Source organism: Alligator mississippiensis, chromosome 6 (genome assembly GCF_030867095.1).
Source record: "Alligator mississippiensis isolate rAllMis1 chromosome 6, rAllMis1, whole genome shotgun sequence".
Taxonomy (NCBI): domain Eukaryota; kingdom Metazoa; phylum Chordata; order Crocodylia; family Alligatoridae; genus Alligator; species Alligator mississippiensis.
Window position 1 is genome coordinate 84,444,474 of NC_081829.1, and position 27,983 is coordinate 84,472,456.

Here is a 27,983-nt window from a genome sequence, read left to right on the forward strand (position 1 = left end):
TTCCCCGCTGTGTCAAACAGAAGATCATGCTTTGTCTGGAGACACCTGTTTCATTTGCTGTTTTCCTGTTTGTTACTCTGGAATTTGGGGAGAATAAAGAAAGGCTAGAATGCCAGAGGGTGTCTAGTGCCCTGGGGTACACTACAGATGTTCTATATATGCTGGTTTTGAAAACAGGAAAAGGTCAAATGTTTTTCTAAAGTGTTACTTCCTGTTCCATTTCTCATAATGGTAATTTGGGGCATTTTTATTAAAGCAGCTTTTGGGAGCTGCTTTGATTAAAATGCCTGCAGCGTCTCATATATTCAGCATCCCATGTTTCAAAATGGCAACAGGGGCTATAGTTAACAAGCTTTACTTGTTAACTGCTGCTAACAAGCTTTACTGCTGCCATTTTGAAATGTGGGGGTGAATGCATAAGATGCTGGAGCATTCTGATTAGAAAGCTCCAGCAGACTCGATTATACATGTGTATAGGTGCTTATTTTTTAATTAAAGTTCCAGATTCATTAAGTTTGCTTTAAATTTCAAGAGGGTCAGAAATAATAATACAGCAGAAGTTCTTACCTACACTGTGTGCTAGTTTCCTTCTACCTGTTAAATATTTCTATTCCCATCCATCTGACAGCATGTAGAAGAAAAACAGACAAGACTGACTGATTTACAGACAGTTTGATTTAATTGTATTATGTTAAGATAGCAAAAATGTTTTAAAATTATGTACAAACACCTATAGAAGTATAAGTAGGAAAAACCGTTCAGAGCTTGCATGGATCCTTCACATATTTGCTCCCACGTACTCTTCTTTTTCCACCATACCTAATATTCTCTCCCACTGCAGAAAAAAAACATGTTCCTTGAAGGTTTGCAGGTCCAGGTAGTCAGATCCACAAGAAGGACAATTCACAGAGAATGTCTTAGTAAGTCACCCTTTTGCTTAAAACCAGGAACTTTAGTTCCAGCATCTCAGGAAAATGCAGGATGTAGAGTAAAGCTCTAGATGGGGACCTTTCTTCCTGAAAGATATACCCTAAGCATTTTGGGCTTTGTAGCTCAAATCTAAACATCTACTCAGAGGGTGCATCTACATGTGCAGTAAGTGTACATGAATAAATGTTGGAGCTTATGTTCTAAAGTTTTTTGCTCCTGGGCGCACTGTTTGAACGTGTGCCTGGGAGCAAATAAATCCAGAGCATAGCTCTGGAGTGTATTCGCGTGCAGCACATGGAGCCCAGTCAGAGCAGCCCCAGCTGGCAGGGGGCTTGCCTGCCAGCCCAGGGCTGCTACAACCAGGCTCAATGCACTATGGGGGGACTGGCTGGGAGACAAAGGTGCTCCAGTGCTGAGCTAGAACCCTTGTGCCGCAGCCAGCTGGTAAGTGTCTATGACTGTGTCCAGGGACCAAAAAAACCACCCCCACACTGCAAGGTAGCAGCGTGGGAAATGCCTGAATATCTGGTGTGTGGCACTGCAGGCGGGTCTGCAGTGCTACAGACTGCACAGCTTGTATGAGTAAATACAAGTACTACCCTGCTGTGGAGTTTATTATTTTGTGTGCCCTAATAGGTGTGAATGTGTAGATGCTGAGATGTTTACTGTGCAGTTCATTAGGCAATAAGTTAATTAGATGTGGCCAGAAATAGGCAGTAATAAAATGCAAATTTAATGAATTCTGTGCAAGAAACATCAGTAAATAGGCAGCTTGATTCTACTGCAATGCCTAAATGGTCCTGAGACTTACTCCTATGTAGAGTGCATTCAAATACTACCACTGGAACAAGTCAAAGTATGATGATTATTTAACACTGAATATTTTATTGGTGACCACTAACACACCTGAATAAAAGTTGACAATATACTTCTCTCCACACTGCACTATTATGGCTAATATGGGCACCTGCTAATAGCCCTGTAGCTTCTGGTATTTATATTCTGACTGGCATTTGATGTAATGTTTCACTATTACAGCTACCAAGATAACAACATTTGTAGCCAATATCATAAATGAAAAGATATATAAACTGTTTTGCTGCAGGTTCTGGGTTTTTCCAGGATGCACTTCAGACAGAGACTCTACAGAAAACAAAAAACAAAACAAAAAATGGTTGAAGTCAGTGGAAAAATTATCTAGTGCTTGAGAGAAATGCATTATACATTTTTTATCAGATATTTTGTTGCCTCAGAGGTGCCTTGGAATAGATTGCATGTATTGACCTTGTCGCAATGAGTTGCATTTGTGGTTTTTTTTTCATTTAAAAGCAAAAATAAACACAGAAAAACCTTTGTTATTTATTTCTCAGCAAGGTTACTCAACTACACTAGGTTTTCTAGCATTGCTCTTTCACCATTTCTCTTGTTTCTCAATAGCTATGGTTTGGGGTTTTTAAAAAAAAAACCCAAAACCAGTTATTTAAAATTAGGTGTTGTTAATGTGTCACATTTGTCCTTTAAGGAGTGGTTCCCAGTATATGACTTAATATGTAATATTCATATAGTAACTGCATATTATGAATGAATGCTTGTATCATTTCTTCTGTTAATGGTTTTAAGGGGAAAGTTTAACGTGGTGTAGCTGAAAATCTAAGCTAAGATTATGGTACTGACTAATGCAACATTATATTAATGTTCTTCAGAAGGGTTTTGTGAGGATTTTTTAGTGTTTATGCAGTGCTTTAAAATCCTCTGCTTTCTTTGGGGCTGAAACGAGTGACAGATCCTAACATATAGGGGGCCAATATTCAGCCACAAAATAAACAACAACAGGATTGAGTACATTGTAAATGCTGCTGGAACAAAAATAGAATAGTCATAATAATGTAAAGCACATATTAATATTACTATTTCTTTGTCAACAGGACTAATGATTAACATATGGGATAAAGAGATCTAGACTTGGAAAGCATGTAGTATTTTTTTAATTTAAAATTTCCACATGAAAAGCTGGAGCCAAATATATAGCATAGGCTACTGTTGTGCCAAGCTTCCTAAAAATATCTCTTTCATGGTTTTAAACTGACCTACATTTGCCTCTCAGTACTGGTCCTGTCTCTGAAAAATGGTTTTGCCTTACTGGGTGTTCACTTTGTATGATAGATACATGTCAATAAGTCACATATAATCCATAAAAATATACAGCTTCAATTAAAAGTTCTTTCTTTCTGTTTTTGAATTGGTTCCTGTACCCACCTCCCCCCCCCACAAGTTCCTATCCTTAGTAGTTTTTATTTTATGTGTTGTTCAAGGAGATTTAACCTACCTTGGATTCAACAATATATGATTCTGATTGTAAACATTAAATGCTTTTCTGTAGAAACTGAACACTTATTTATGTGAGTAGAGTACTAGATGTCTTTTTGAATGAAAATTATAGCAAAGATTATATCTGTAATATATAATGTGTTGTTTGTTTTTTTTAATCTACCCACTTTTTCAGGCAATGAGAGGCACGCAAACACTCATTCTGTCTAAGAATGGTGTCTTGGTAATCATGATTTGATTTGAATATCTGAAGTCTTATTTTTGCACTGATAGCTCACGAACGCTCCTTGTGGTGAGATCCAGCGTCTACCTAAGCGCTCAGATAATCTATTTCTTTTTTCTTTAATGGTCATTGCTTTAAAGTCTTATACTGGAAGATAAGCCAGTCTCTCTCAATTTTGAAAAGTACCTGTGAGCTCTTTCAAAACACAAATGAAATACTTCTTTCATCAAATCCTTTCCATCCTGATTCTATTCTCACTCTAATTTCACACTAATATAATTCAATTCACTTCAGCAGCATTACTCCTGATTTCTACCACGTGACAGTAACACACAGTTCTCAGTTTACATATCATGCTTACCTAAGTGATCTACAGAACTGCGATCTCGTTTCAGGCGGATGGGTCCAATCACAGCATTTGCTTTCCATTTGTATGAAGAAATATCTCTTTTCTGTCTAGGCACACAGCCTTGAGTACAGCGAGAATTACTCTCATTGCTGTCACAAATTAAAACTTGACATTGGAGGTACACTGAAGCATGGTTTCTCAGGAACTCAAAGGCATTAAATTTGAATCTGCCATAGTGCTGAAGCAGTGGGTAATTCATATAAGTATCATCCTTAATACACCTGTAATACAATTTGCAATTCTGTTTAAAGTGATCTACAGCAGGGGTCAGCAACCTGGATGAATCTAGCTGGCAGAGATTTTATCTGGCCTGCCAGGCATGAAAAAATGATATTGTTTTCCCCCGTTTAAATTTTGTGTAGGAACGTGCCATGCAAATGCTGGAATATCTAGCAAGTGCTACCTGTAGCCTGCTGTTACTGAAAGGTTGTCAACCCCTGATTTACAGCAGTGTAATCCATTTAATTAGCATGCTTAGCTGTATCAGGCTGTTAAACTAGGGTCTTCTTTCACCTATTGCTGATGTATAATTTCTTGATCTACCCCCACAGAGGGCATGGGACCGTGATTCCTGTTTTTGTGAACAATACGGGAATGTTTTTGAAATGGAGGTTTCAGGTAAAAATCAACTGAAGAAAATACATGGAGGATCTCAGAAATATAATTTACAGAATTTCAATTTTGGCCTGATTATACCCCATAATGACTCTTACAAAGGGAAATAGTTTGATGCTATTATAAAAACAATTGCAATACTATTTTACACATACAGCATGCCTATTTTTACATTTTAATAAACAAATTACAATTTAATTTAGCTTCTTACCCATTTTGGATTAAGGCATATGTGGGCGATCCAAAATCAAGATTGGGTGATGCCACACAGGTATCAACAAACACCAGAAGATCTGCATCGGTGGAATGAAGACTAACTTGAACAAAGAGGGTTTTGTTCAAATCTATGTAGTATGGAGAATCCAATATAGGCCTGGTGAACAAATCTGATTCATAGAACGACATGCTAACATTGTATCTACCAAGAGCGCTTGAGTTTTGTATTACACCATCTTCCGATACATACATAATTTCCACTGTTGAATTGTTTTCCATTTCACATTTCACAAAAATCTGCAGGTTTTTTTGACGAGTGATGATCTCACCAGTTTGTGATGCTGCGATGAGGTTGGTATAAGTAATTCTATTACCTTCCTTCTGCAAAAGAAAATACATAGAAAGCATTAGGATAAGCCTAGGAATTGTGCCAGGGGTTGCAGCAGCAGCAGGGGCTGAGCTGGCTGTGGTGGCTGCACCAGCTCAGCTGAGAGTGGTGGTGGCTGCCATTCTTGCACACCCTTTAAATGGGCACTTGGGACTGGTACCCCCATTACCTAGCCCTGCAGGTGTTAGCTACAAAACTAACAAAAAAAAATGTCCTCCTTTCAGGTCTCAATACTTTGAAAAAGCATTGTAAACCAACATACAAGATAACCAGCAGCAAACCTACGATGTCTCAGAAATGAGGAACTGACCCCTAAATGAAAAAAAATAAAGAACACCCCCATCCTTATCCTAAACAGTATCTTTCTCTGAGCCATCAACATGTGAATGACCCTCAGCTAACTGATGGAGAATCCCCAAATTCTGGGTCTTTGTCCTGCCGGAATACATACTGGCTGCAATGAGTGTTTAATGCTCCCATTGCCAAATATAGTGTCACCTCTGGAAATACAGACTAAAGGCAGAATCAAACACTGTCTAGTAGTCATGGACACAGCTGAGCTCAGTCCTGGCTGAGATGGGACCTTAGTTTGATTCCCAGGTCAGTTGTAGAGGGAAAAGTGGTTCTGCCTATTTCCAGTCTGAAACCCTGTAATCAGGTATCCAACAAAATGAATATATTATGAGCCCTTTTACATATACTTTCAGAAATGGTCACTTATTGTCTTTACCATTTTAACTGTTCCACAGCTGTTTAGAGGGAAGGAAAATATCACTGGGTTTCTTGAAATTGGTCTGCAAGTCGGATCATTCAACTGTAAATTATTTTCATTGTAGCTAAGTGAATCCAGGTAAGTGTCACTTAAAACAACTGTCATGATGTCTGAAGAACAAGTAAGGGATGCTGAGAAAACAAAGAACAAAGGAAGTTAATGTGGAATTGCTTTATATGTCTCTCAGTAGTTCATATGTGTTGACCTGAAATATCTCTTCTTTGGCAAAGGACAATCTGAAACTTTCCCTGCCTCTTGAGCAACAGCCTGAACCCCTCATTTCAAATGTCATGGTTTTTAGAATTCCAGGACCGAAGTCAGGCATTTGCCCACAGAGGAAACAGGCGGAGGGAACTCTTTTTCTTCCTCACCCACCCATGCATCCATGTACGAGGCAGCCAGTTGGACTAGCATTGTTTTCAGAGCTCCAGGCAGCAGAAGGAGTTGATGGTGAGCCAGGAGTCTATCAATGGACCCACCTCCCCTTGCATTCACCACCAACAGCAGAGCAGCTCTAATGGACCAAATGCTTCATCTGTAGAAAAAGTGAGGACAGCAAAGCAGTATGCTAGGGTATTTGTCATTCTTCTGTTGCTCACAGTCCTAATGCCTCCAGGAACCACATATGTGAATTCTGCTCTTTTCCCTTTCTAAAGACCAAAGCACCTGCACATGTAGAGTAATTAGGTCTTATAGAACTTTCTCCAATATGTATCAGAGGTTATATTAAAACCAGGATTTATCAGGCTAACTTCTCCCATGGTTGCAGAGGTGTTTAGTTGGCAGCAGGGCATTTGCAACTGTAAGATTTTGTATAGGAAGGCATCTAAAATTAGATCATAATTTCAAATAAGTCATAGAGTATCTTTTCTGAAGTAATTTCCTCTCCTGTACCGGGGAACAAACCCAGCACATATTTTTTGATATAACACAAATATGAACTTTACACCCTTGAGATGAGTGTCAGGCAGCAGGGCCAAAATCCCTAAAATAAGGCAGAATCATGAAAGACGTGTATTTGCATTTCAAGGAGACGCACAAAATTAGAACATAAAAATAAAATGTGCCTTACTGTTGGGTTTAGGAGCTGGCAGGGGAATACTGGTGTAGTGCGCAGAAAATCCTCTGTAAGAGTTGGCATAGTCTGTAGACAGTGCAATAGTCATAGTATTTGAAGTAGATTCGAATGTGGGCCGGCTGCGACCGCAGACATGTCCAATTAAACCAGACTTTGTGGAGGGGCCATCGTAGATTGCAAGAAAATCAAATTTGCAGTTTGGATCTAATTCTAGGCTGTATACACAGAGAATAATAATATTTATAATCATAATGAGTTTTAATAATATTATGAAGACAGGAGAGAGAATACTGTACAAAGGAAAATGTATCTAAAGAATACCAATTAAATGAAGTAGAAGAATGGAGAACAGATAAGGTCTCCACTGAAGCTGTAACAGAAGATACTTCAACCTGTGTAGTTGCTTGTGTCTGTTTGCTTTGCCAGCTACCTAGCTGAGAGTGATTTTTTCTGAGGAATGGGGCAGGGATAGGATGGTCAGCAGCAGTATAGCTACTATACCCACCGCCTACACTACTTCCCTAGGTAGAAATACCCATAGGGATCAGACAGTAGATCAATTTCCGTGCCAATTTGCCTGTTACGATTCTCTGCTTCGACTACTTAGGCACATGATTCTCAGTTACGTACATCTTTCCTACATCATGTCTCTAAAATGTTATTTATACTAAGCTTGTAATTGCTACTACAGGTACTAAGTGTACCAGTCCCTAGTGGAAATATAGGTCACCTGTGCAAATGGAGTTTTAAATTTGTACAAGTGAATCAGTAGAGCTAGGGTTTTGAATTGCTTTTTCTGCACCAGTGTGGCTACACTGGTTACTGAAAACCTTAACATTGATGAGCTATATTCAATGCATTTCCTCCACCAGCTCTTAAAGACTCCTGCCGGTATTAGCTACTGAAGAAAACCATACAACAGCACTAAGATAATGTATAACATTTTTGGAAAATTATTGTAATATAGTCTAAATTTGCATCATGGCAACTTTTGTTAAAAGGTGCCACAATGACCTAAACCTCTGCAAACACTTGTTACTCCCTGATGATAAAATGATGATTTTTAACAGAATGACAAAGAAGTCACTAGCTGTACACAGCAGCTACTTACAATAGGTCAGTAAATGTTAAATTTATCTTTGAGTTTTCTGCTGTTTGTATGCGCCAGACGCAGTATGTGAACTCTGGATGAGGTTTGGGGTAGTTGGGGCTGGTCAACGTTCCTTCAGGACTTGTAAGGAGACCCCCACAGTCTTCAGTTTCTGAAAAGAAGGAATAGATAGAAAAACTAGTAATGACTCATAAAAACAGAAATCAAAACCTAGGCCACAACAGGAATTAACTGTATTATTTCAGGGAATCCTACTTTCAAGGTTGAAGCATCTGTTCAGGTATTATGCATGCAGGTTGCTACATACTCAGGTTTGATGTCAGTTTTAAACTGCTGTTAGGATGTTATCACTTAAGAGCCAAAAGCTTTTAATGAAAATAATATTCAGTGAGGAGACCAATTCATTAATTGAGAAGCGTTCTCTTTTATGCAGCAATGCATATTTTTATTAAGCTGAGGTGTACTGCAAAGTACTTGGTCTAGTTTTATCCTGTTTCCATATGAGCTTTGTTGATATTTACTTTATAGTATTAAAGTGAAAAGGATCCATGGTATGTAAGAACAAAATGTCATTGAGGACAGACTGTGATGTAGGGCACAGTTCTAGGGAAAGGATAATAAAACACATGTACCCTATCATAAAAGGAGATTGGGGAGACACTGGGCACATACACATGTTCATATCTCATAGTGGAAAATTTCCACCACTCAAAATGGTTCTCCAGGAGAGGGAGCAGGCATTCAGTCTGAAGTGGCCCGCTCTCTCCTGCTCCTTGCGTTTCCAGCAACTGGGTTGATCTTTGTCTGGGAAAACCATGGGCTGCTCCAGTCCTGCCATTCTTATGCTGGCGACTCTGGTATGAGAAGCCGAAGTAGTTGTAGTCAGGTTATTTTTGTTCCAGCACGGTCATTTTTGCTCCAGAATTAAACGACGGAGCGTCTGCACACCTGTGGTTTCTACTGGGAGAGCTGTGATTCTCCCGGTAGCAACTAAACATCTGTATGTGGCCACTACCTCAAAGAAATGTAACAGTTGACTTGGATATGTTCTATGCTCAAGATTATGCATGGACCTAAAGAGAAGACTTCTGAAGTTGAAGTCTTTTTATTTTGCAGAAAAAGAAGTATCAAAATCCAAAATACAAGCTGCAACTGGAAATGAAGTATACATTTTTAACATGGATAGCTAACCCCTAAACCAATTTGCCTAAAGATGAGGTGCATTTTCTGCAAAAGAAAACCAGTGAAGTCTTAATCCAGCACCAAAGAATCAAAGGAAATTTTACCACTGATATGATGGAAGCAGGGTCAAGCCCCTAAACAAGACAAAATTTCTTTCTAAAAGATATTCTCTGGTTCAACTTGACATTATGGCTTAATGCTAGAATTCATGTGGTAAATTAGCAAGACAGGGACATAAGATACTTCCCTCTGTTAATTTTTAAAACAGGCCTTACATCAGGACAACTCTTGGTGGGCTGAGGAAATCTGGACATGATTCCATTGTGATCCCATTAATATATTTCAGGGCATCAGCCCAACATTTTGGAGTAAAGCAGAACATTATTACGATAACAGGCAGCATTAAGATTTAAGCATCAAGTGCGATTTCGACTGCTTTTCATACGACTTACTTGAGCCTGATGGAAAAAAATAATAGAACACAAAGATGCTCCGTTTAAGGTCCGTGGAATCTGTTGTAACTTGAAAAGATAAACTGTTTGAAGAGGATTCAAATACTGGAATGGAGTCAATATTACTGCATACTTGTCCTAGCAGAGTTGAATTACTTGTGGGGCCATCGTACACTTTAATATTTTCCATTTCACAACTTGCAGAAGGGTCAAGTCTATTAAAACACACGTCAATAAATAAGTAGAAGCCTCAACGTAACACTGATTCCATAAGCAATTTTGTGCCAACAACAACAATGATGTTCAGAGACAGGAGAGGCCTAACTCTAGCACTGAATATTCTGAAATTATTGAGTTAGGCTCATTGCATATTTAAAAATTATTCTCTATAATTATTCAAATGAAATGGAGCAAAGTACTAGGATGGTATTGAGAACGAATACTTACTGAAAATAGGAGAAAATGAGCCGTATGACTTTGTTTTCTGGTCTCTGTATTTTCCAGGTGCAGTTTTCATTTGAATACAGATCAATTGGAAATGCTTTACTGTCTTCCCCAAGACTGGCACCACACCCTGCTGCATTCAAAAAACAAAAAACAAAAAAGAAAAACACAGCATGTATGGAGTTATCTTGTCTTGAAATGAGAGAACCTGCACTATACAGTGCCACAGTTGTCTAAACCTCTTGGCCTCTATAAACTCAGAGCAAAGACCATGATCAAGTCCTCAGGTAATTTCTCTTGAACACGCAGGAAGAATTACATAATGCCTCCATAGAGAAGTTGTGTACGCACCAGACATGTAACAGTCAGGTCACAAAGACTAATCCAATGCTTCCCAAAGACAATGGGGAGGTGTCTTTTGTGTCCAAGTTATTTCTCTGCTATCCTAAAGTGCCTATTTGCCATTTTGTGTGTAAAATGCTGGTCACAGAACTAGGTCTCCAAATTGACAATCCAATTGCTATCGTTGTGATTCCAACTGACCGAAGCTCTTCACTTTAGATACCAATTCAAACCGTCACTCTGAGCCCCTTACTTCATGGAGTTTTACAGCTGAAGTACAGGCTTCCATGACACGAATACAATACTCACATTAATATATAAAGCCCAATATCTAAAAACAAAACTAATCTGAAATTTGATTTTCTTGGCAGAGGGAGGCTTACAGCTATAGGTAACAATAAGTTTGGCTTGTTTCATTGGTTATTTACAACTGAAACCTATAACAAAAAAGCCAAATATTAACTAATGAACAGCTAACTCAGATCACTAATAGCACAGAAGAATAGGGAATTTTTTATTATTTCTTAAATACAGATTAAACAAATATAATTTAACATCTAGCCAAGATTTGCTAGCTAAAATTTCTGAAGCATTTTAAGCAAAAGAGGATTTAAAAATGTTATCCACTTTAGTTTTTCATACCTTGCAAGTCTAGAGAGTTATTTTCAGCAAGAGATGAAGCAATTAATAGAAGCAAGAGAATGAATTGGCTGACTGCCTTCATTTTGAGAACGCTGGTAAGAATATGACCTGTTTGCTAACTCTTTATATACCGTCTGCTATTTCGTAATTGTTCTGTTACATATAATCATCATATTGTAGCTTTATGTACTTTTTATTACCTTCAAATATAAGCAGTAGATACCAATGAGAAAGTAACAGGTGTCCTGAACTTTTTGTGCATTGTGGCATGGTTATTGATGAGGCTATGTGTATTTGCTATTCAAAACCTAAAATGTTCAGGTATACTGACTTTTTTACGTAAGCAAATTATAATATTGGACAAATTTTATTGGTATTGGGTCTGGGTTCATTGAAGTTACAAAGCACCTTTCCATTGTCATTGGTAAGCACTGCACTGGGCTTTGTGACATTAATGTTACAAGCCTGCTGTGTATACAACTTCTCTATGGAGGCATTATGTAATTCTTCCAACATGTTCAAGAAAAATGACCTGAGAACTTGATAATGGTCTTTGACCCTAAGGTCATAGAGGCCAAGAGGTTTAGATAACTGTACCATTTCCTTCCAGTTGGCTGTTTTTGTTACTGCAGGGGAAAAGTATATCTCCAGAAACTTTCTGAGTGCATGAAATCTTACTTGCAGAGACAATTTTGTGAATAAAGATGTTGCTGTCACTTCCCATTTCCAACTATTTTAACTGTGTATTTGAATGTCATTGACAGGGAGGGAGCTGCAAACTACATAGTTCTTTGTATTAATACAAGTAGGATTGTCTTATTTTTGTTGTCCTATCATTGTCATAAAAACATGAAAAGCTAAAGCTCTGATCCTGCAACAATACTAAACTCCTTAGCCCACATCAGACCTCAGATAACCAGAAGTAACTCATAAAAACAGTAAGTACGAATGAAACTACTCTGTTGAGACTAAGTTCAGTGTTGCAGTACTCAATTTACCTGAAGTCTTGCTGAGAAACACACTGGCAATGAGGAGGTTCCCAGGATCATGGAAGAGTATGTCTTGGCCCAAACTAAAAGGAGACCAAGGACATTACAATTTTTGAAGGTCTTTCTTCTAGGTAGGCTTGGAACTACGCACAAAGGCAATATGGGAAACTTCACTGAGTAGTATATGGTGGGGTTTTTTTTAGAGGATACTGGAGCACATTCAGGCCTGCTGGCATTGTACCTTGATGGAGTGCAGGCCATTAATGTTTTCTCCCTTACCAAGCTGTGAAAACATCTTCAGTCTATGAGGTCTTCCATAATTCACACCTGAAGCACCACACACTTCAAAGAGGGCAAGAGCACTACAGGAGGTGGATGGAGAATAATAGGAATCCACAGTTTATGCCTTAGCCTGATTTCAAATAGTCTGAAGATAACCAGAAGATAACTGAGATTTCAGAGGGTTTACAAAGTTTTGATCACATGTCGCATCACTGTTCAGACCATATCAGATGAAGTATCTCTTTTGAATCTCAATGTCTCCATAGGTTAGGTAACCCTGCTCGTTGATTGGCCAGCTGCGATATGGGTTGTAGATGCTGGGGTAGGCAGGCTTTGTTTGATGGATGTGTTTGAACATGGCCTGTCCTTGGACAGGCTTCATCTGGGGCAGGTAACATAGCTTATCCAGCTGTTGACCTGGCCAGAATCTATTGTTTTCAGTCTTGCAGTAATGGGTAGATGTCACTGGCAGTTGCCTGCAAAACAAAATATGGTCAGTCATCAACTACAGATTTAGCTAATGCCTTTTACTTAACCAAATCAAACTGCTACCCAGAGACCTGAGGAAGGATCCTGTGGTACCCAAAAGCTTATCTGTGATCTTCCCAACTACACAGTTGATCTAATAAGAGAGATCACCCACAAAAATCCTTCACTTCTTTCATTTTTCCTGGACCATCATGGCCAGAACATCACCCCAAATTGTTGCTAGTCATTTTCCCTGCTTCTGTTCAATGGTGGATGGAAGTTGGACAAGATTCATGTCACTTCTAGTCAGCAACTCCCAAGGCTTTCTGGGGCCCTAGCTCCAGAGAACTTTGCTATACTAACTCATGCAGATGCCCAGTGAAATTATTGTTACATAGATTTGTTAGAGCCCAGTGAGAAGGTGCTCAGGAATGTTCTACCATATGCTGCTTGCCTACCTTCCCTGAAGTCAGTCTTACCTAGACCACTAATGGTCTGGACTTCACTGTAGACCCAAATATCATTTTGATGTCAAAATAGGGCTGGTCCTTCCTTTCTGTAGTTTATTACCATGAGAAAAGCTAATTTGAAGAGCTATCAGTCTCAGGGGTTGTCACGGTGTTCATCATTATAGGATCGAAGCAAGAGGGCATTAAGAAAGGGAAAAGTATATGTTACCTTTCCATTCCGTTTCTCCCCAGCCCTGCATCTGATGCTCTGCTGGTTCTGAAGAGGTCCTTGGCTGTCCCAGTCTGGATCTCAGGAAATCTTACCCTTTTTTTCTTCCCTCTAGTGCTCTTCTTAGCGGGACTGTAAAATTCAGAATAAATTTAGAACAAGCAGTCTTCTTTTTTTTAAAAAGAAGTTATCAGATAGTTTAGGCCCCAAGCTTAGGTTTTAAGAGCGCTTTATTTTCCAAAGAGTAAGTACATGCAAATGGCACAATGAGGGTTTGACTTGTCTCAACCATTTCAAGGTCAAATCTGCTCAGTCTAATGGAAGGGTTATTGGGGCTAAGAGTACAACTCGGGACTTGAGAAGAGAGCTAGATCTGCGGGAGTTTCTGCATCTTTCACAGCAAGAAATATCCTACACTTGGTTCTTGCACTTGGCTCCTGAGGAGTTTTGTGGATAACAAGTCTGAACACAGTCCACAGACCAGGTCACTCATGACAGACTCACAGTTCTAGGGATAGGTGGCACATGAGCACCCCAGCTATCTAAAACCTGGTCCCTTTTCTTGTCCCATATCAAGACCATCCATTCTCATGGAGCACCCATGAGGAAGACCCTTGAAGAAACCATTTGGAGGATGAGTTCCAATTCCCTTCTAACCAGTATCTCCCTCCTTCCCTGCTAATATTATACCTAGTGTGGTGCAAACCTTTGGAATTGCCAGTAAACTTCAGGTGTAATCCATTCAGGCTGGTCGTCATCTTCCAGATCTGTATCATATGGTCTAGCCAAGAATGCAAAACAACAGTCATTTACAAATAAAGAACACACCATGATGTAAAGTTCAAACATTTCAGCCATTTCAAGGCCAAATCTGCTCAGTCTAATGGAAGGGTTATTGGGGCTAAGAGTGCAACCCAGGACTTGAGAGGATAGCTAGATCTGTGAGAGCTTCTGCATCTTCCACAGCAAGAAATATCTTGCAGGTGGCCCTTGAACAATTTTGTGAACAACAAGTCAGACCACAGTCCACAGACCAGGTCAGTTATGACAGTCACAGTTCTAGGGATGGGTGGCACATGAGCACCCCAGCTGTCTAAAATATGGTCCCTTTTCTCGTCCCATGCCAAAACCATCCATTCTCATGAAGCATCCATGATGAAGACCCTTGAAGAAACTACTGATGACTCTGAAACTCATGCTAAGCTTAGGCCTACTCCCAAAAGTTAAAATACAGAATAATAATGCTAACTGCATATTGCAAGAGGATGCGAGTTCATGGCTAGGCCATCTAAGAAGGAATAATGAAGTATTTCTTCCAGCTTATCTTGCTATATTCAGAATCATTTCAAGCAGACTCTTAGTTGTCTAGTGTGTAACCATATGAAATGTCTATCCTTGAGTAATTAGTATGGTAAATATTTCTTTTGTGACTAACTCATGCTTATGTGCAGGAAGACACATTCTCCATACGTACTAGGTGTCTCCTCCTGATTTCGTATGTTTTCCTGGCTGTTAATCAGTTTCTTGATATGTTTCAAATGGGATAACTTCTTGTTACCGAAGAAGGTAACTCATTCAAATTAAAAATTTCTGATAACCAGTAATGAGCAGGGTTTTCCTGTCAAGTACTGCTTGGGACTCTTTCTTGATTTACACAACTAAAAGAATGCTTTGAAGATGCTAAGCTAAGGGTATAAAAAGGCAGTAAAACAGCAAACAGCGCGCACGCTTCAAGAGTGAGAAATCTCTCTGACACCAGTTGCTGATGCGCCCGACTTACTCGAGACGTTGAAGAGAAACAGACCACCTCTTCGTCACCTATTTGGTGAGAAATCATCACCTTATAGCTAATTACTAGACTGATTTGGTTTGGGCTCACTTGACTTGATTTTAAATACTTGTAGTAAATAAAGCCTTTCTGTCACTCATCAAACAAGGTGTCGTGTCAATCCCTGGGCTAGTCCAGAATCCTAGGTTTTTATTGCTAACAACTACTTTGAGGAAGATGAGTTCCAATTTCCTTGTAGCTAGTATCTCCCTTCTCTCCTGCCAATATGCTAACTGCTATTGCACAAACCTTTCTAGTGCATATCTTTTAGATGACATCCACATGGATTGTTCTTCATATTGTTTCATCTGTATATCTTCTAGTCTAGCCAAGAATGCAAAACAACAGTCATTTACAAATACAATAAACAGCTCAGACTGGGGGCTCTTTGGGAAAACATGAATTTTTCTACATGTTATATGGTAGCAGGTGAATCTGTGAACCTCTAATACTGATAATGGATAATCGTTCATTGGGGAAGCATACTGCATATGTAAGTCCATGGGCTAGACATCCTGTTCCAGGCAGGTTTCCACACTGCACACAACTCCATGCTGCACAGGAAGAGTTGGCATCTGTGCAGCATTCTTCAGGTTCAAAGCACTGGACTAACGACCTGTTACTCCCAGAAGGAGGGTGGGTATGTCACATTAGTTTCCATTTGCAATCTTGTGCAGTGACATTGATGTAACTGAGAGGAGAGAATAGTCCATGAACCATCATGATCTGCCCCCGGGAATGTCCAGGTGTTTCATACCAGCACATTCTCCCCCACCCTGCCGCTCATCAGCTGCTATCTCATGTCTCACCAGAAGGGACAAAGAGAAGGGATTTAAAGGTGACAGCAACAGTTTCTCCACTCTAGGGGCCCCCATATTTCTCTTGCTTGCATCCATGTGAATGGAGTAACTGCAGGGAAGTCACTGCAAGTGCCCAGGGGGTTAAAGTGCCCACGACAGGAGAACTGAGCATGCTGTTTATAGGGTCTCCCCTTGGGCCACGAGGGCCAGCTGTGAAAATGTCATGGGAACCAACATGGCTTCCGGCTCTAGCATCCACATGCAGTAAGACAGAACCCAGGACCAACATTTTTCCCTGCTTTCCTAAAGCTCCCCAATGTCTGTGAGCATCTTGTACCAGCACTGCTAAAAATGATTATACAGCCAGTTGCAGGGTCCATTTGTGTTGGGCATGTTACATGCCATGTACAACCTAGACAGGCTCTGCCCCCAGAGGGTCTCATGGTTGGAGAGACAGGGGCAGGAGAGGAATAAAGGCACAGAGGAACAAAGGGTTTGTCCCAGCTCCCACAGCTGAGCAGCAGCAGGGCTTGCAAGAGAAGCCAGAGTGCTGTGCAGACAAAATGTTTATAAGGCACCAGTGTAAACAGAGTAGTGGGCAGATGACATGAGCACCCTAATCTGGGGTAACTTCTCCCCAGGGCACCTGTTTGTTAAGACTACTAGAAGCTCCCCTGCCACCTTGTAGCAAAGTGCAGTAACAGCTGCGTGCTGTGGGAGCTTCTCTAGAATAGCTGCTCCTCTCTCGAGGATGCGGTTAACATAACTCTGCCTGGGGGATGTGCCTGCCTGTCCATGCCCCAAGCCTGCTGGTTCTTGCCTTCCTTCTAGATCCCATAGGTGCTGGAACCGTGTGCTACGATGAGAGAGGATCTTTAAAAAAAGTGGATCCATGCCAATGGCACAGTGAGAGTCTGACTTTACATCTCAACCATTTCAAGATCAAATCTGCTCAGTCTAATGGAAGGGTTTTTGGGGCTAAGAGTGAAACCTGGAACTTGAGAGCTAGATCTGTGGGAGCTTCTACATCTTCTGCAGCATCTTCCTGCACTTGGCTCCTGAAGAGTTTTGTGGATAACAAGTCAGAACAGAGTCCACAGACCAGGTCACTCGTGACAGACTCCCAGTTCTAGGGATAGGTGGCACATGAGCACCTCAGCTATCTAAAACCTGGTCCCTTTTCTTGTCCCATGTCAAGACCACCCATTCTAACGGAGCACCCATGACAACGACCCTTGAAGAAACTACTTTGAAAAGGATGAGTTCCAATTCCCTTCTAGCCAGTATCTCCTTCCTTCCCTGCCAATATTTTACACTGTTACACAAACCTCTCTAGCTCATCTTGTTCAGATGAAATCCTGGTCATCTGCTTCTCATCTTGTTCCCTCGGTGTATCATATGGTCTAGCCAAGAATGCAAAACAACAACCATTTACAAATAAATGAACACACCATGGTATAAATTTCAGCAGTTCAGACTGGGGTCTATGCGAAAACTGTCATCTTCCTACAAGTGACTACAGTAGCAGAATAACTCCTCCCCAGGGCAGCCGTTTGCTGAGGATATTACAAGCCCCCCTGCCACCTTGCTGCAAGATGTAGTAACACCTGCCTGCTGCAGGAACTTCTCTAGAAGAGCTGCTCATCCGTCCAAAAGAGGGTTAGCATTACTCCACCTGGGGGATGTGTCTTCCTGTCCGTGCCCCAAGCCTCATGGCTCTTGCTCGCCCCTGCTAGAGCCTGCAGTTGCTGGGGCTGCATGTTGCTATAAGAGTGATATTAAAAAAACAACAAAGAAAGCCTCTTTGAACAAACCCATATATTGCCTCCTCTTCCACTCTCCAGGAGCGTTTTAATGCACCTCCGCCTGTCCAAGGGTGCACCTGGAAGGTTCCTCCACCGGGTATAGGGTTATAGTAAGCTCCTGGCTGCCGGATCTTTAACATGTGTTTTCCTTCTTTTATTATTCTGTCTCCTGGGTGCAGCAGGACTGTTAGCAAAAACACAATCAAACCTCAGGGATAGCAACAGTGGCCCACAATGTGCTGAGCAGGCTGGGGGAGGTACATCAGTGCTTGGTGTCTGATGCAGGACACTGTGAAACAGCTCCTCCCTGCCAGCACTTTAGTCCTGATCTACAGCTCTCCTGCTCAGCCAGTCCTGCCCCTCTCTGCCCAAGTCCATGCAGCACCTTCTTCCCCTGCAAAGTTAGCTGCTCTTCTGATCCACATCCCCTCCATACAGCTGTGCAATCAGCAGGGCAAGGGGGCTGTTTTCTACTTAAACTACTTACTAGGTTGGGATTGGCCCTCAATGTTTACAAACAGGTACAAAAAGGGTACAATACTGGTACAAAAAAGGTTGAGAACCACTGCCTTAGAGAATACCTACATAAACCAGGCATCTGGGCTGGGGAAGAAACTTCAGCCTGCATCATTTAGCACATTCACAGGCAGCCCTGGGTTTTCCTTTACCTTTCGCCAATGTGTCCTCAGTGACTGGGATATTTTGCTCTTTGCACAGCTTGACACACCGTACATAGCTTCGGTGGGCTACCTGCCGATAGCGGTTAATCGATTCTGCTACTTCCCCCTCCATCATGGATGGCAGGCAGTGGTCATCAACGGCTCTATCTCCAGATCTCACCAGCCGACACTGCTCTGCCCATTCAAGTGGATTCACTGTCTTCCACACCTAAAGGGGATGTTTCTGTTAATGCACTTAACAAGCCCAAGGAGGTAAATGAGCCAGCAGGCATCACCCCCTCTTCGAGAGGGAGTGACGCGTGCTGGTGCCAGTCACAGAAGCCAGGACTCCATTCGCACTGCTGTGACAATGCTGCTGGCCAGAAAGCACAATGGCCAAGACTTCAGGACATGTTCTTATTTTGAAAGCAGGTTTAGGTCTTCAGAAAGCAGAAAATATTTAGAGTTTCCTGTGATCCGTGGCTTTTTCCCGCAGGTGTTTCCTAAACTAAACCTGTTCCCTGAACCTGCTGCTTAGTGAAAATGTGAATCTGACAGGATCAGCTTCATTGAGGAGCTAGCTGGTCCTCAGGGAATTTGGCTTGAGCTACAGCCAGGACTCCTGGGATCCTGACTTCACTGCTTGAAAGTCCACATACATCTCTGCTCAGGAGCCACATCCCCTGGAAAGCCATGCTTCCCTACTCTGGGGTGGTCCATTTGTTCTGTCCTGAGCCATGGCCCCTGGAAGCAGTGCCCTGAAGTGCCCCTGGCTCTGAGGCACTATATAGTCTGTGTTGGAGCTGTGGACCTGGCAGAACAGACGGAGTACCTGCTAGAAATCCAGGCACGGTTCCATGGGATGCTCGTCTTGGCTTCCATGACAGTTTACTGAACCCAAGATGTTTCAGACAAAGCCCTTTCAGCTCAACTCACTGGCATTTACCTTTTGATAAAACACATCCAGCTAGTTTTGCTATGACTCCTATCCCAGGGGACTCTGCAAGCCAGGACTCTAATGAGCATCTCCCAGGGACCAATGTAGCTTGGGGTGAGGAGCTAAATCAGAGAGTCTGAAGAGATGTTTCATGTGTTTTCTGGGCCTTCTTGTGCCCATCTTAAAAAATAAAAGGACCAGAACTACTTTCATGTCTCACAGGGTTCTGGGTAGCAGGTCTGAGACCTTGGTTGATTGTAAAGGGTATGAAGATCCTCAGGGGAGGAGGACTGTACATCAAAGGGACAGCAAACACACTCTACCTTCTTCAATCGCCTCCACTCTCGATAGTGCTTGCCAACGTCCTCCATGTCTTCATCTGTCATAGGCCTGCACTCTTCAGTGTTGACAGGAGGAACTTCTAACAGTGTTAACTTGTCCAGCTCTGCGGCAGGGGTCACTTCAACAGCATAGGCAGTAGCTTTCTCAAGAAAATTGAGGATACGTTCTATAGAGTGACAGGAAACAGGGAAACCATGCTCTGATGTAGCAGGAAGAAATAGCTGAGCTGATCAAAGCTCAGAGAGGGACCCTCAGCTGGGACCCTCCAGATCTCCTGGAGTTTTGCTTCCAGATTTGAAACTAGACCCCAATTTTCTATCCTGGGCCAAGCTCTAGACTGGAAGGATTGGTCACAACACTCCACTGCTTTGCAAATAAGGAAGGAGTAGCTGAATCATGGGGAAAATACTTTGCTACTAATGGTAGGACTTGATTCACTGTCTCAAAGGATTGGAAACATCACTGTCCATGTACTAGGAGTGAGGGAACTGAGTCACACAGAAAAGCACTGCCAGGAACAGAATTTGTGTCTCCCGACCTCCCATCTAGTCCCCTTTCTCCTGGACTGGGTTGTTTCCCAAGTCTCTTTTATGGAAAACTCATTTTACAGTAGATAACAGGATGTTACCAGGGAGTATTTCTGTATGTTAACAAGATAACAGAGTATGCCTCAAAATGCCCAGTGACAGAGGAGCTAAATGCCTGAAGGGGTGAGGGGGGAACATCAGAAAAGACCTCTGAAAATTTTTGCAGCATCTTGGATTTCACTGAAAGCTATCCAAGTGTGGCCCAAATATTACAATGCATAACTGGCTGCCAGAGTTTGTAGAGAGCCTGAAATGCTTGCTCTAAAGTATGAACCAGTCAGTTCATTTCAGTGGCTGGTAACTCAGGAACCAAGGGTGAGATTCAAAATGTCATCTTTATTAATTATTTCAAAGCATATGAGAAAGGAGAGGAAGGATCATACCATAAACATTTAAAATATGAGTGAGCCTTTAATAAGTAAAGAAAGGCCCTCTTAAATGGGGCCTTGACTTGGAAATGCTGCTTTGCTAGCAAAAAAGCAATTAGTGTAACAGAGTAGCTATAAAACTTTTCTGCTTTCTCTGACAAATCTAATACATGCCACTGGACTAACTCTCTTCCCACTAGCACTCCCATCTCCGTACCTTCATGCCTTTCCCTGATATAATTTTGCAAGGCTGGCATCCACATCCTCTGACACTTGACAATATCATCACTGCATATAAAATGCCTGGGCTTTGGTGCTGATGTAGTAAGATAGATGAATGCATCTTCCAGCTCCTTATCAGTGATAGGGACGCCAGTCTGGCAACAACAGAAAGAGGCTATAAACATGCATGCCAAAGACTGGTTACAGACCAGCAGGGAAGAGTTGTGGGATCGCTCCGTGCCTGCTGACCAGGATGGTGGTGTGGGAAAGAGAAGGGGAGTGGGAATTCAGATCCGTGTGTTCTAGTCCTTGCTTTACCATGGAGATGCTGTGTGACTTTGTGCATGTGTTGTAGTCACATCTACACAGGTTATGGCGGTGCTTCCCCCAGGGGTGGTCAAGGCCAAGATGCACCTCAGTGTGAATAGGCACAACTGAGGGCCTGAAGCAGCATGTTTGAGAGCCCTGCTGCTGGGTGTGGTACATTTCTTGTGCAGAAGTGGCTTTTGCATCTCTGGGCCTCAGTTTCTCCATCTCCAAAATGGCTCTGTTGTTATTCCATGTGATGGTTATACTCGGAGGGCTCCCAGCTGGGGTTGAGGCTCTGGAGTGGGGGGCACTGTACAAACCCTTTGTAAAAGACAGTCCATAGGCAAAAGGTGGAAAGGAAAAAAAGTGAAACAAAGTGAAGTGGTTTGTAGAGATCAGGTCAGCCGCAGAGGCAGGAATAGAATCCAGCTATCCTGAATCCTGATCCACCACCCCAAACCACTGGCACACACTTGCCTCTTTGGTCACCCAGACTTGCCTCACCTCATGGGTTTTGAAGGCTAATTACTGGTCTGGGAAGCCTACTGTTGTCAGGGCAAAGTCAGACTGCTGTGAAAATTAGCACAATCAGCCAAGCAGCCCAGCTACTGAGCTGTGAACTTCTATGGATTGCATGACTACCTTCCATTCCCCACTGAGACGCGCTCTAGATGTCTCTTTGGGTATCCAAATATCCCCCAGAGTCTCTACTTCCCCACTCCTGCAGACTCCCCCAACTCTTCCCCAGGGATCAGATTAATTTAACCAGGAGTGTTGGGAGAGGAACCACTAGAAGAGGAGCTCTTCCTGTTAAGGATTCATCTCTTATCATTGGCTTCAGCAGATTTATATCAGTGGACCAGGAGCAACATTTCTGTGGTGTGTGTGCAATCTCTTCTCTACTTACCGCCTGTATAACTTTAAAGAATTCTTCTCTTTTGATATTCTTACTTGTCATCTTTGACTTTTTGAATAAGTCTACCATCCTGAGCTTCTTTTTGCGCAGAAGGTAGAGCAGCAGTACGAGGGCTTGAGGGTAGGGAACACTGATCACAGGGACAATGCCTTTCCGGCAGGACTGGCGGCTCTTGGGTGGTGGGGGCTGTAAGAGATAGAAAAGTGGAAATAAAGCACAAAATCAGCATCCTCTACATGACAACGTTCACCTGATTTCCTGGCCCAAGTCTGAGAGCGCTTTGGGGTACAGAGATATAGTTATCAGTTGGTGGAAATGGCATCATTCCATTGCTGCTATGGGAAGGATGCTGACTTCTACCAGCTGATGACTTGGCCTGATTTTTCCTGTACCCATCAAGTTAACCTTATTCTGGATGTTGTCCTTCAGAGGCCTCCAGAAGGAGAGGGAACTCCTGGCATTGGGGGCAATCCTATTTCTAGGGTTGTTCCTGCCTACTCCCAACACCCCTGTTTCTCCATGTGGACCTTGAATAGTGCAGGGCTGCAGATGGAAGAAGCTAGGATAAGGCTGGAGCATGAGGGGAGCAGGGGTTTAGTAAGGAGGCAAAGGACCTCCAAATGGACAGCCATAGACCCAGGGGATCTCTGAAGAGCCCAGGCATTTAGGCATAGACCATGGAGGGTATAGCTCAGGGGCAGGCAAAATACAGCCCATGGGCTGGATCTGGCCTGCTATGCAATTTCATTTGGCCCATGGATGCCCGTCAATTAATTGTACCCCATCCAGCTTGCATGCTTCGTTCCCACCATCCCACACAGGAGGGCCCTGGCCAGCATGCACAGCATCTGAGCAGGGCTGCTGCTGCCACTGCTGCAACTGCCAGGGGACTTGCTTGGCTTCCCTGGCCTCTAGCAGCTCCTGCTCCTGTCTCTGCTATAGCACTCGCTCCAGGCAGCAGGTAGGGAAGCTGCAGATGGGTGGGAGTGTGGAGCATGGGGCTGGTGGAAGCGTGGAGCCCAGGGCCCGCTCCCAGCGGGGTGGTGGGAGCTCAGAGCTTGGGAGGGCAATGTGTGGGTGTGTAAGGGAGAGTGGGGGGTGTGGGGACCCCCCCCCCACCCCACACTCCCTGCCCATGCTCCTGGCAGCAGCAGCAGCAGTAGGCGGTGGGCCCATGGGGTGTGCTTGGCCTGCGCAGGCACAGCCATGGGGCGGTGCGTGGCTCCAGCCAGTTCCAGGAGCTGCACATGGTGGCAAGAAGCACAGCCAGGCTGGCCTGCCTCTATCACACAGGGCTTATCTGCAGCTCCCGGCACTCACGCGGAAGCAGGGGGAAGCCCCGTGCAATGGAGCCAGCTGCCTTCCCTGCTTCTTGCCACCACATGCAGCTCCTGGGACTCCTCCGGGAAACAGGGGGTGAGGCTTCCTACCACTTCTGGTGGAGTCCCATGAGCTGCACATGGCAGCAGGGAGCAGGGGCAGCAGCTAGTTTCATTGCATGGCTTCCCCGCAGTGGTACACTAATGCCGGGAGCTGCACCTGAGCCCAGCATCATAGAGGCAGGACAGCCTGGCTCCGCTCCTTGTCTCTACATGCAGCTCCTGTAACTAGCTGGAGCTGTGCAGCACTTTGTGGCTGTGCCTGCGCAGGCCACGAGCACCCCAAGGGTCCGCTGCCTGCTGCTGGTATGAGGGGCTGTGCACCATGGCGGGGTTATGTAGGGGAGGTCCTGAAACACCACACTCCCTCACATGCTCCACACACCGACATGCCATCCACACCCCCACCACTCTCCCACATATACACACAGCTACATCCCCTCACAACACCCCCCACCCCACCATACACACATACTCACCCCCACAACCCCCCACACACAATGTATAAGAGTAAGACTATTTTTCAGCTATTATGCAATCACCTCTATATATTACTAAGCAAACACACATAAATTAGGACAAAAATATTTTTTGAAATAAAATTAAAATATGTTATAGTGAATGTTTGACTTTTAGTATATGATTTGTTTTTTTTCTGGTTCCAAGATGGTAACCCCCCGCTCCCCAAAGGAGTATTCCCAGGGACAAGGGGAGGGACTACCAATGGCAAAGGTCAAGGATTAGGGGATGGGACTTCTGGCCTACTATTTCTGAGAGTTCTCTGTGTATTGAGAAAAATGGAAGGACCTATGACTAGGGTGACCATATATTCCAGTTTGGCTGGGCCAGTCCCGGATTTCATAGGCTGTCCTGGCTGGTTGGTGAGAACTAAAGCAAAAGTCCCATATTGGTGCCACCCTGCCTGCATGTGCCCAGGCTGAGCACGGCTCCTTCTGCCTGGGACTGGCCAGAGCAGGATGGTGTCAAGGGGAGGGGACCAGGGTTGGGTCTCAGGTACCTGCATGGGGTAAGCTGGGCTGGTGGAGCCAGAGTGGCTGCCTGCTTCCACCAGCCTCATTCCCTGCTACTGAAGCTGCTGCCAAGGCCCTGGCCTGCATGTGGTGGCCCTGGGCTGCTGCCAGTGGCAGTGGGAGCGTGCCATCTGGTTGCGTAAAGAAGGTTGGCAGAGCCTGGGGCCACCACACAGAGGCTGCTCCCACCTGGGTCCAGCCTCTGCATGCAGGGGATGGAGCCTGGCTGCAGGCCTACATGCTGTCCTGCTCTGCCATCAGGGCCTCTGGGAGCCGCAGGGTCAGGGTTGTGTGTGCGCATGTGTGTGCATCCATGTGGAGGGCAGGGTGCAGACACACAGTGTGTGTATGGTGTGTGTCTGCTGACTCCCTCCCCTCTCAGACCAGATTTCCCTAAAATTATTTTAGTCACCCTACCCATGACTGACACTAGCACCTACAGACCGGGAAATCCTTCTACACTGCTGCTGGTCCCTGCTGCACAGCCACATTTGTTAACGAAACCCAGTGAACATGAAAGAGTAGTTTGGCTTTCAACCACCATGGTGTGACTTTCCAAAGGACAGAGGGATGCAGCACATCCTTACCTTGAGGCCTTCAGGCTCTGCTGTCTGGCTTTCAGCCTTACTCACTACTCTGGACGCCTTGATTTTTTCCCATTTTTCTTTTTCTTGCTTACTGAGGGGAACCTTGTACTTGAGTCGTTCTTCAAAGTCCTCAGAGCCCTCCACCTCAGCGTTCAGCCTTCTTCTTTCTAATATCCAAGCATCAAATTTTTGGATTTTTTCTTCCGTATCAGACTCGTCTTCAGGAGCCCCAGGACCAACTTCAGCTTCCTGTTTGGGTGTTGCTTCCTCCTTTTGACAGACTACTGAGGCCTGAGCTAATTTTAAACATGGATATGGTGATCTTGGCATAGGTGGCGCAATGATAATACGCCGGGGGCATTGGGGTGGCCTTAATCCCCTTGCATGGAAAGATCTTAGATACGCCTTTCGGAACTTGGATTGTTTAAACCAATGAGGCAAGATCAGCGTCTCAGTGGCATCAGCAGTGGTTTCAAACAAATCTTCCCCAGCCACAGTGCCATCATTACTAACAGCTGATGGAATCGCTAGAGAAGATGCCACTGAATCCTCATGCATTTTTCTTTAGAATATCCCTGTGATCCAAGCAGCAAGTAGCACGGTGAGCTGAAACGGGATGTGATTACTGGAAGTAAAATTGAAAAAAAAATGACACTTAAAAAAATAAAAATGCCCTGCAGTTTTATACAGAATGTACCCAGAAAGAGAATACATCTAGCAGCGTTTATAATAACAACACTGCCTGCACAGTGACCCTTAAAATAGAATACAAAATAAATAGAATAGAACAGAATACAAGATAGATAGGATTCAAGACCCATCAATGAGCCGTGGTGGAGATCATCCTCAAATTGAGGGATTGCTGCCAACAAGATTAAACATTAATTTACATAGAGACATTTACCTTGTCCCTTTTATCTATACAGATCCTAAAGCACTTCACAAATGTTATAAATAGGGAACTTTTCAGCCACAGCCAATGTGAAGCCATATAAAAGCTTAAGGCAAATAAGCCATAAGCAAACCCAGTTTTGCAAATACAAGCCTGACTAAGTTCCATTTGTAAATCCCCTACGAGATATTGACTGCTGGCATGGATCACTGTACAAGGATCCACAGGATGCAAGCCTAACCTACACTTCAGAATCGGCTGTGGAAAAAAGAATGTTTTGCACTGAATTAAATGATGGATAGCGTATTTTTATTTTACTTGCATGAACAGAAAAGTCCAGAAGTGTGGCACAGTGCTGCTAGGTGTTTGGGAGTGAAACAGTGACCAGCTGTGAATGCCTCAGACTGCAATTCAGTATGATCTTTCACATCTTTTTTTACTGTTAGGCTAAACGGCAGGTTGTAGTTACCAGGGGACTCTCAGGATACAACAGGTGTTAATCCTGATTCTGCAGCAGACAAAGCAGATAATGCAGGGAAATCAATAGCACGTAAGTGGTAGCTACAAGTCTGGGCCTTAAAGCAACAGTGCTTTGAAAGACAGTAAAAGCTACTGGAGAAGTACTGGACAGGGACTCAGGTGACTTGCTCCTGAGTATGCCACTGACCTGCTGACTGACCCTGGGCAAATTACTTCACCTTTCATGCTTCCCTTTCTCCAGCTAAAAATTGTGGCTAATTATGCTTAGTAGCTTTGAGATCCTGGAATGAAAAGCACAGTTGGCAACTGAGTATCAGCCTGATTCGTTAAGTGGGTGTGCGGCTGGGAGAGATGTCAGTATGGAATGGGAAGTGTTTTGCTCTTGAATTCTAGTTTAAAAGGGCTAACACGGCATGCAGCAGGCCCTGGAGTCTTGGGTCTCTCTAGCAATGATAAGTACCCATTTGATCATAAAAGATAGGCCATGGCTTTCCATTGCAGGCAGGGGCTCAACTTATGATGATGTTTCTGCACACTACAGTGGTTACACCCCGTACAACAGCAGGAATGATGGCACCAGCACCTTTTGCAGCATACTTGTTGCTTTCTGCAAACAGCAGGATGAGGGAAGTGAGACTTGCTTTATTTTACAAGGCATGCACAGGGCTGCTTTGCTGGCAAGAGAGCATGTCAGGGATTTTTTTGGCTGGCATTAACAGGCAGGAGCTATATCAACTGGCGAAGGACTCTGCTGTAGCCACCATTCCCAGCTCTGCTTCAAGCTGAACACAATCAAGCCAGACTGGCCTGGCCCCTGGGGCCAGCGAGTAGCTGGAGGAGGTGGTACTGGCAGCTCAGTGCCAAGAGCCATCCCAGTGCTGTCCCCACCTCCTATTTCAGCTGCTCCTACGCCCCAAGCAGGCAGCATGATTGGGGAGAGAGGCGGGAGCAGTGTGCAGGGAGCCCTACCTGCTTTCCCTGGAGCCCGGCCAGGCTCAGCAGTGCTTGCTCCGGGGTGCAGGGTGCTGGAGCAGGGAGAGGGACCTTTCCGGGCTTCCTCCCCTTTGCTCTGCAGCTGGTGCACAGGGAAGTGTTGCAGTTCAGAGACCATGGCAACAGCCTCACGCCTGATTGGCTGAGGGGTGGTCATCAGAATGCTGTGTGGCAACAAGTCACAAAGCAGCTGTGTCCATCACGCCTGGCCCCTCAGCTGGCCAGTAGGAGCCATTGCCCAGGGAATGGTGCGCAGCCCCTCCTGGCCTGGCACCCTTAGCACAGTCCCCCTGAGGAGC

General features: G+C 43.7%; 3 protein-coding genes across 3 annotated transcripts; all 3 read right to left on the reverse strand.

Annotated features, from left to right (window-relative positions):
• Positions 1-670: 670 nt before the first annotated feature.
• Positions 671-12,209, reverse strand: CUZD1 (CUB and zona pellucida like domains 1; the record flags this gene model as incomplete). The annotated part of the gene is made up of 9 exons (XM_019482838.2): positions 671-2,073; positions 3,843-4,111; positions 4,717-5,102; positions 5,840-6,012; positions 6,954-7,174; positions 8,071-8,221; positions 9,705-9,919; positions 10,152-10,281; positions 12,131-12,209. Coding segments are annotated over 9 exons (1,797 nt in total), but the record flags the coding sequence as incomplete, so codon positions are not given.
• Positions 12,200-14,830, reverse strand: LOC132251209 (EF-hand calcium-binding domain-containing protein 12-like). Its single transcript, XM_059730057.1, has 3 exons — positions 14,256-14,830; positions 13,550-13,681; positions 12,200-12,879 (listed from the first exon to the last, which is right to left on the reverse strand). Exons 1-3 carry the CDS (start codon positions 14,405-14,407, stop codon positions 12,630-12,632), a joined length of 534 nt encoding a protein of 177 aa, XP_059586040.1. The 5' UTR covers positions 14,408-14,830; the 3' UTR covers positions 12,200-12,629.
• Positions 14,831-17,474: 2,644 nt separating this feature from the next.
• Positions 17,475-27,755, reverse strand: LOC102575909 (uncharacterized). The gene is made up of 9 exons (XM_059730339.1): positions 27,661-27,755; positions 25,320-25,944; positions 22,314-22,508; positions 21,302-21,727; positions 21,093-21,252; positions 19,825-20,086; positions 18,979-19,081; positions 18,627-18,870; positions 17,475-18,190 (listed from the first exon to the last, which is right to left on the reverse strand). The coding sequence occupies exons 2-9, from the start codon at positions 25,875-25,877 to the stop codon at positions 17,910-17,912; spliced, it is 2,229 nt and encodes a 742-aa protein (XP_059586322.1). The 5' UTR covers positions 25,878-25,944; positions 27,661-27,755; the 3' UTR covers positions 17,475-17,909.
• Positions 27,756-27,983: the final 228 nt, after the last annotated feature.

Bases quoted from the DNA above. Each gene is read 5' to 3' on its own strand.
- LOC132251209 (XM_059730057.1), bottom strand. From the start codon at position 14,407: ATGGCTGAAATGTTTGAACTTTACATCATGGTGTGTTCTTTATTTGTA. The intron at 13,682-14,255 runs GTTTGCACCACA...TGAATTTTACAG, and splicing joins GTTTACTGGCAATTCCAAAG to TCCCGCTAAGAAGAGCACTA. The intron at 12,880-13,549 runs GTAACATATACT...TTTGTTTTGCAG, and splicing joins GGGAGAAACGGAATGGAAAG to GCAACTGCCAGTGACATCTA.
- LOC102575909 (XM_059730339.1), bottom strand. From the start codon at position 25,877: ATGCATGAGGATTCAGTGGCATCTTCTCTAGCGATTCCATCAGCTGTT. The intron at 21,253-21,301 runs TAACCAGTCTTT...TGTTGTTGCCAG, and splicing joins AACTCTTCCCTGCTGGTCTG to ACTGGCGTCCCTATCACTGA. The intron at 18,871-18,978 runs GTGACTGGCACC...CATCCCCTTTAG, and splicing joins CGAATGGAGTCCTGGCTTCT to GTGTGGAAGACAGTGAATCC.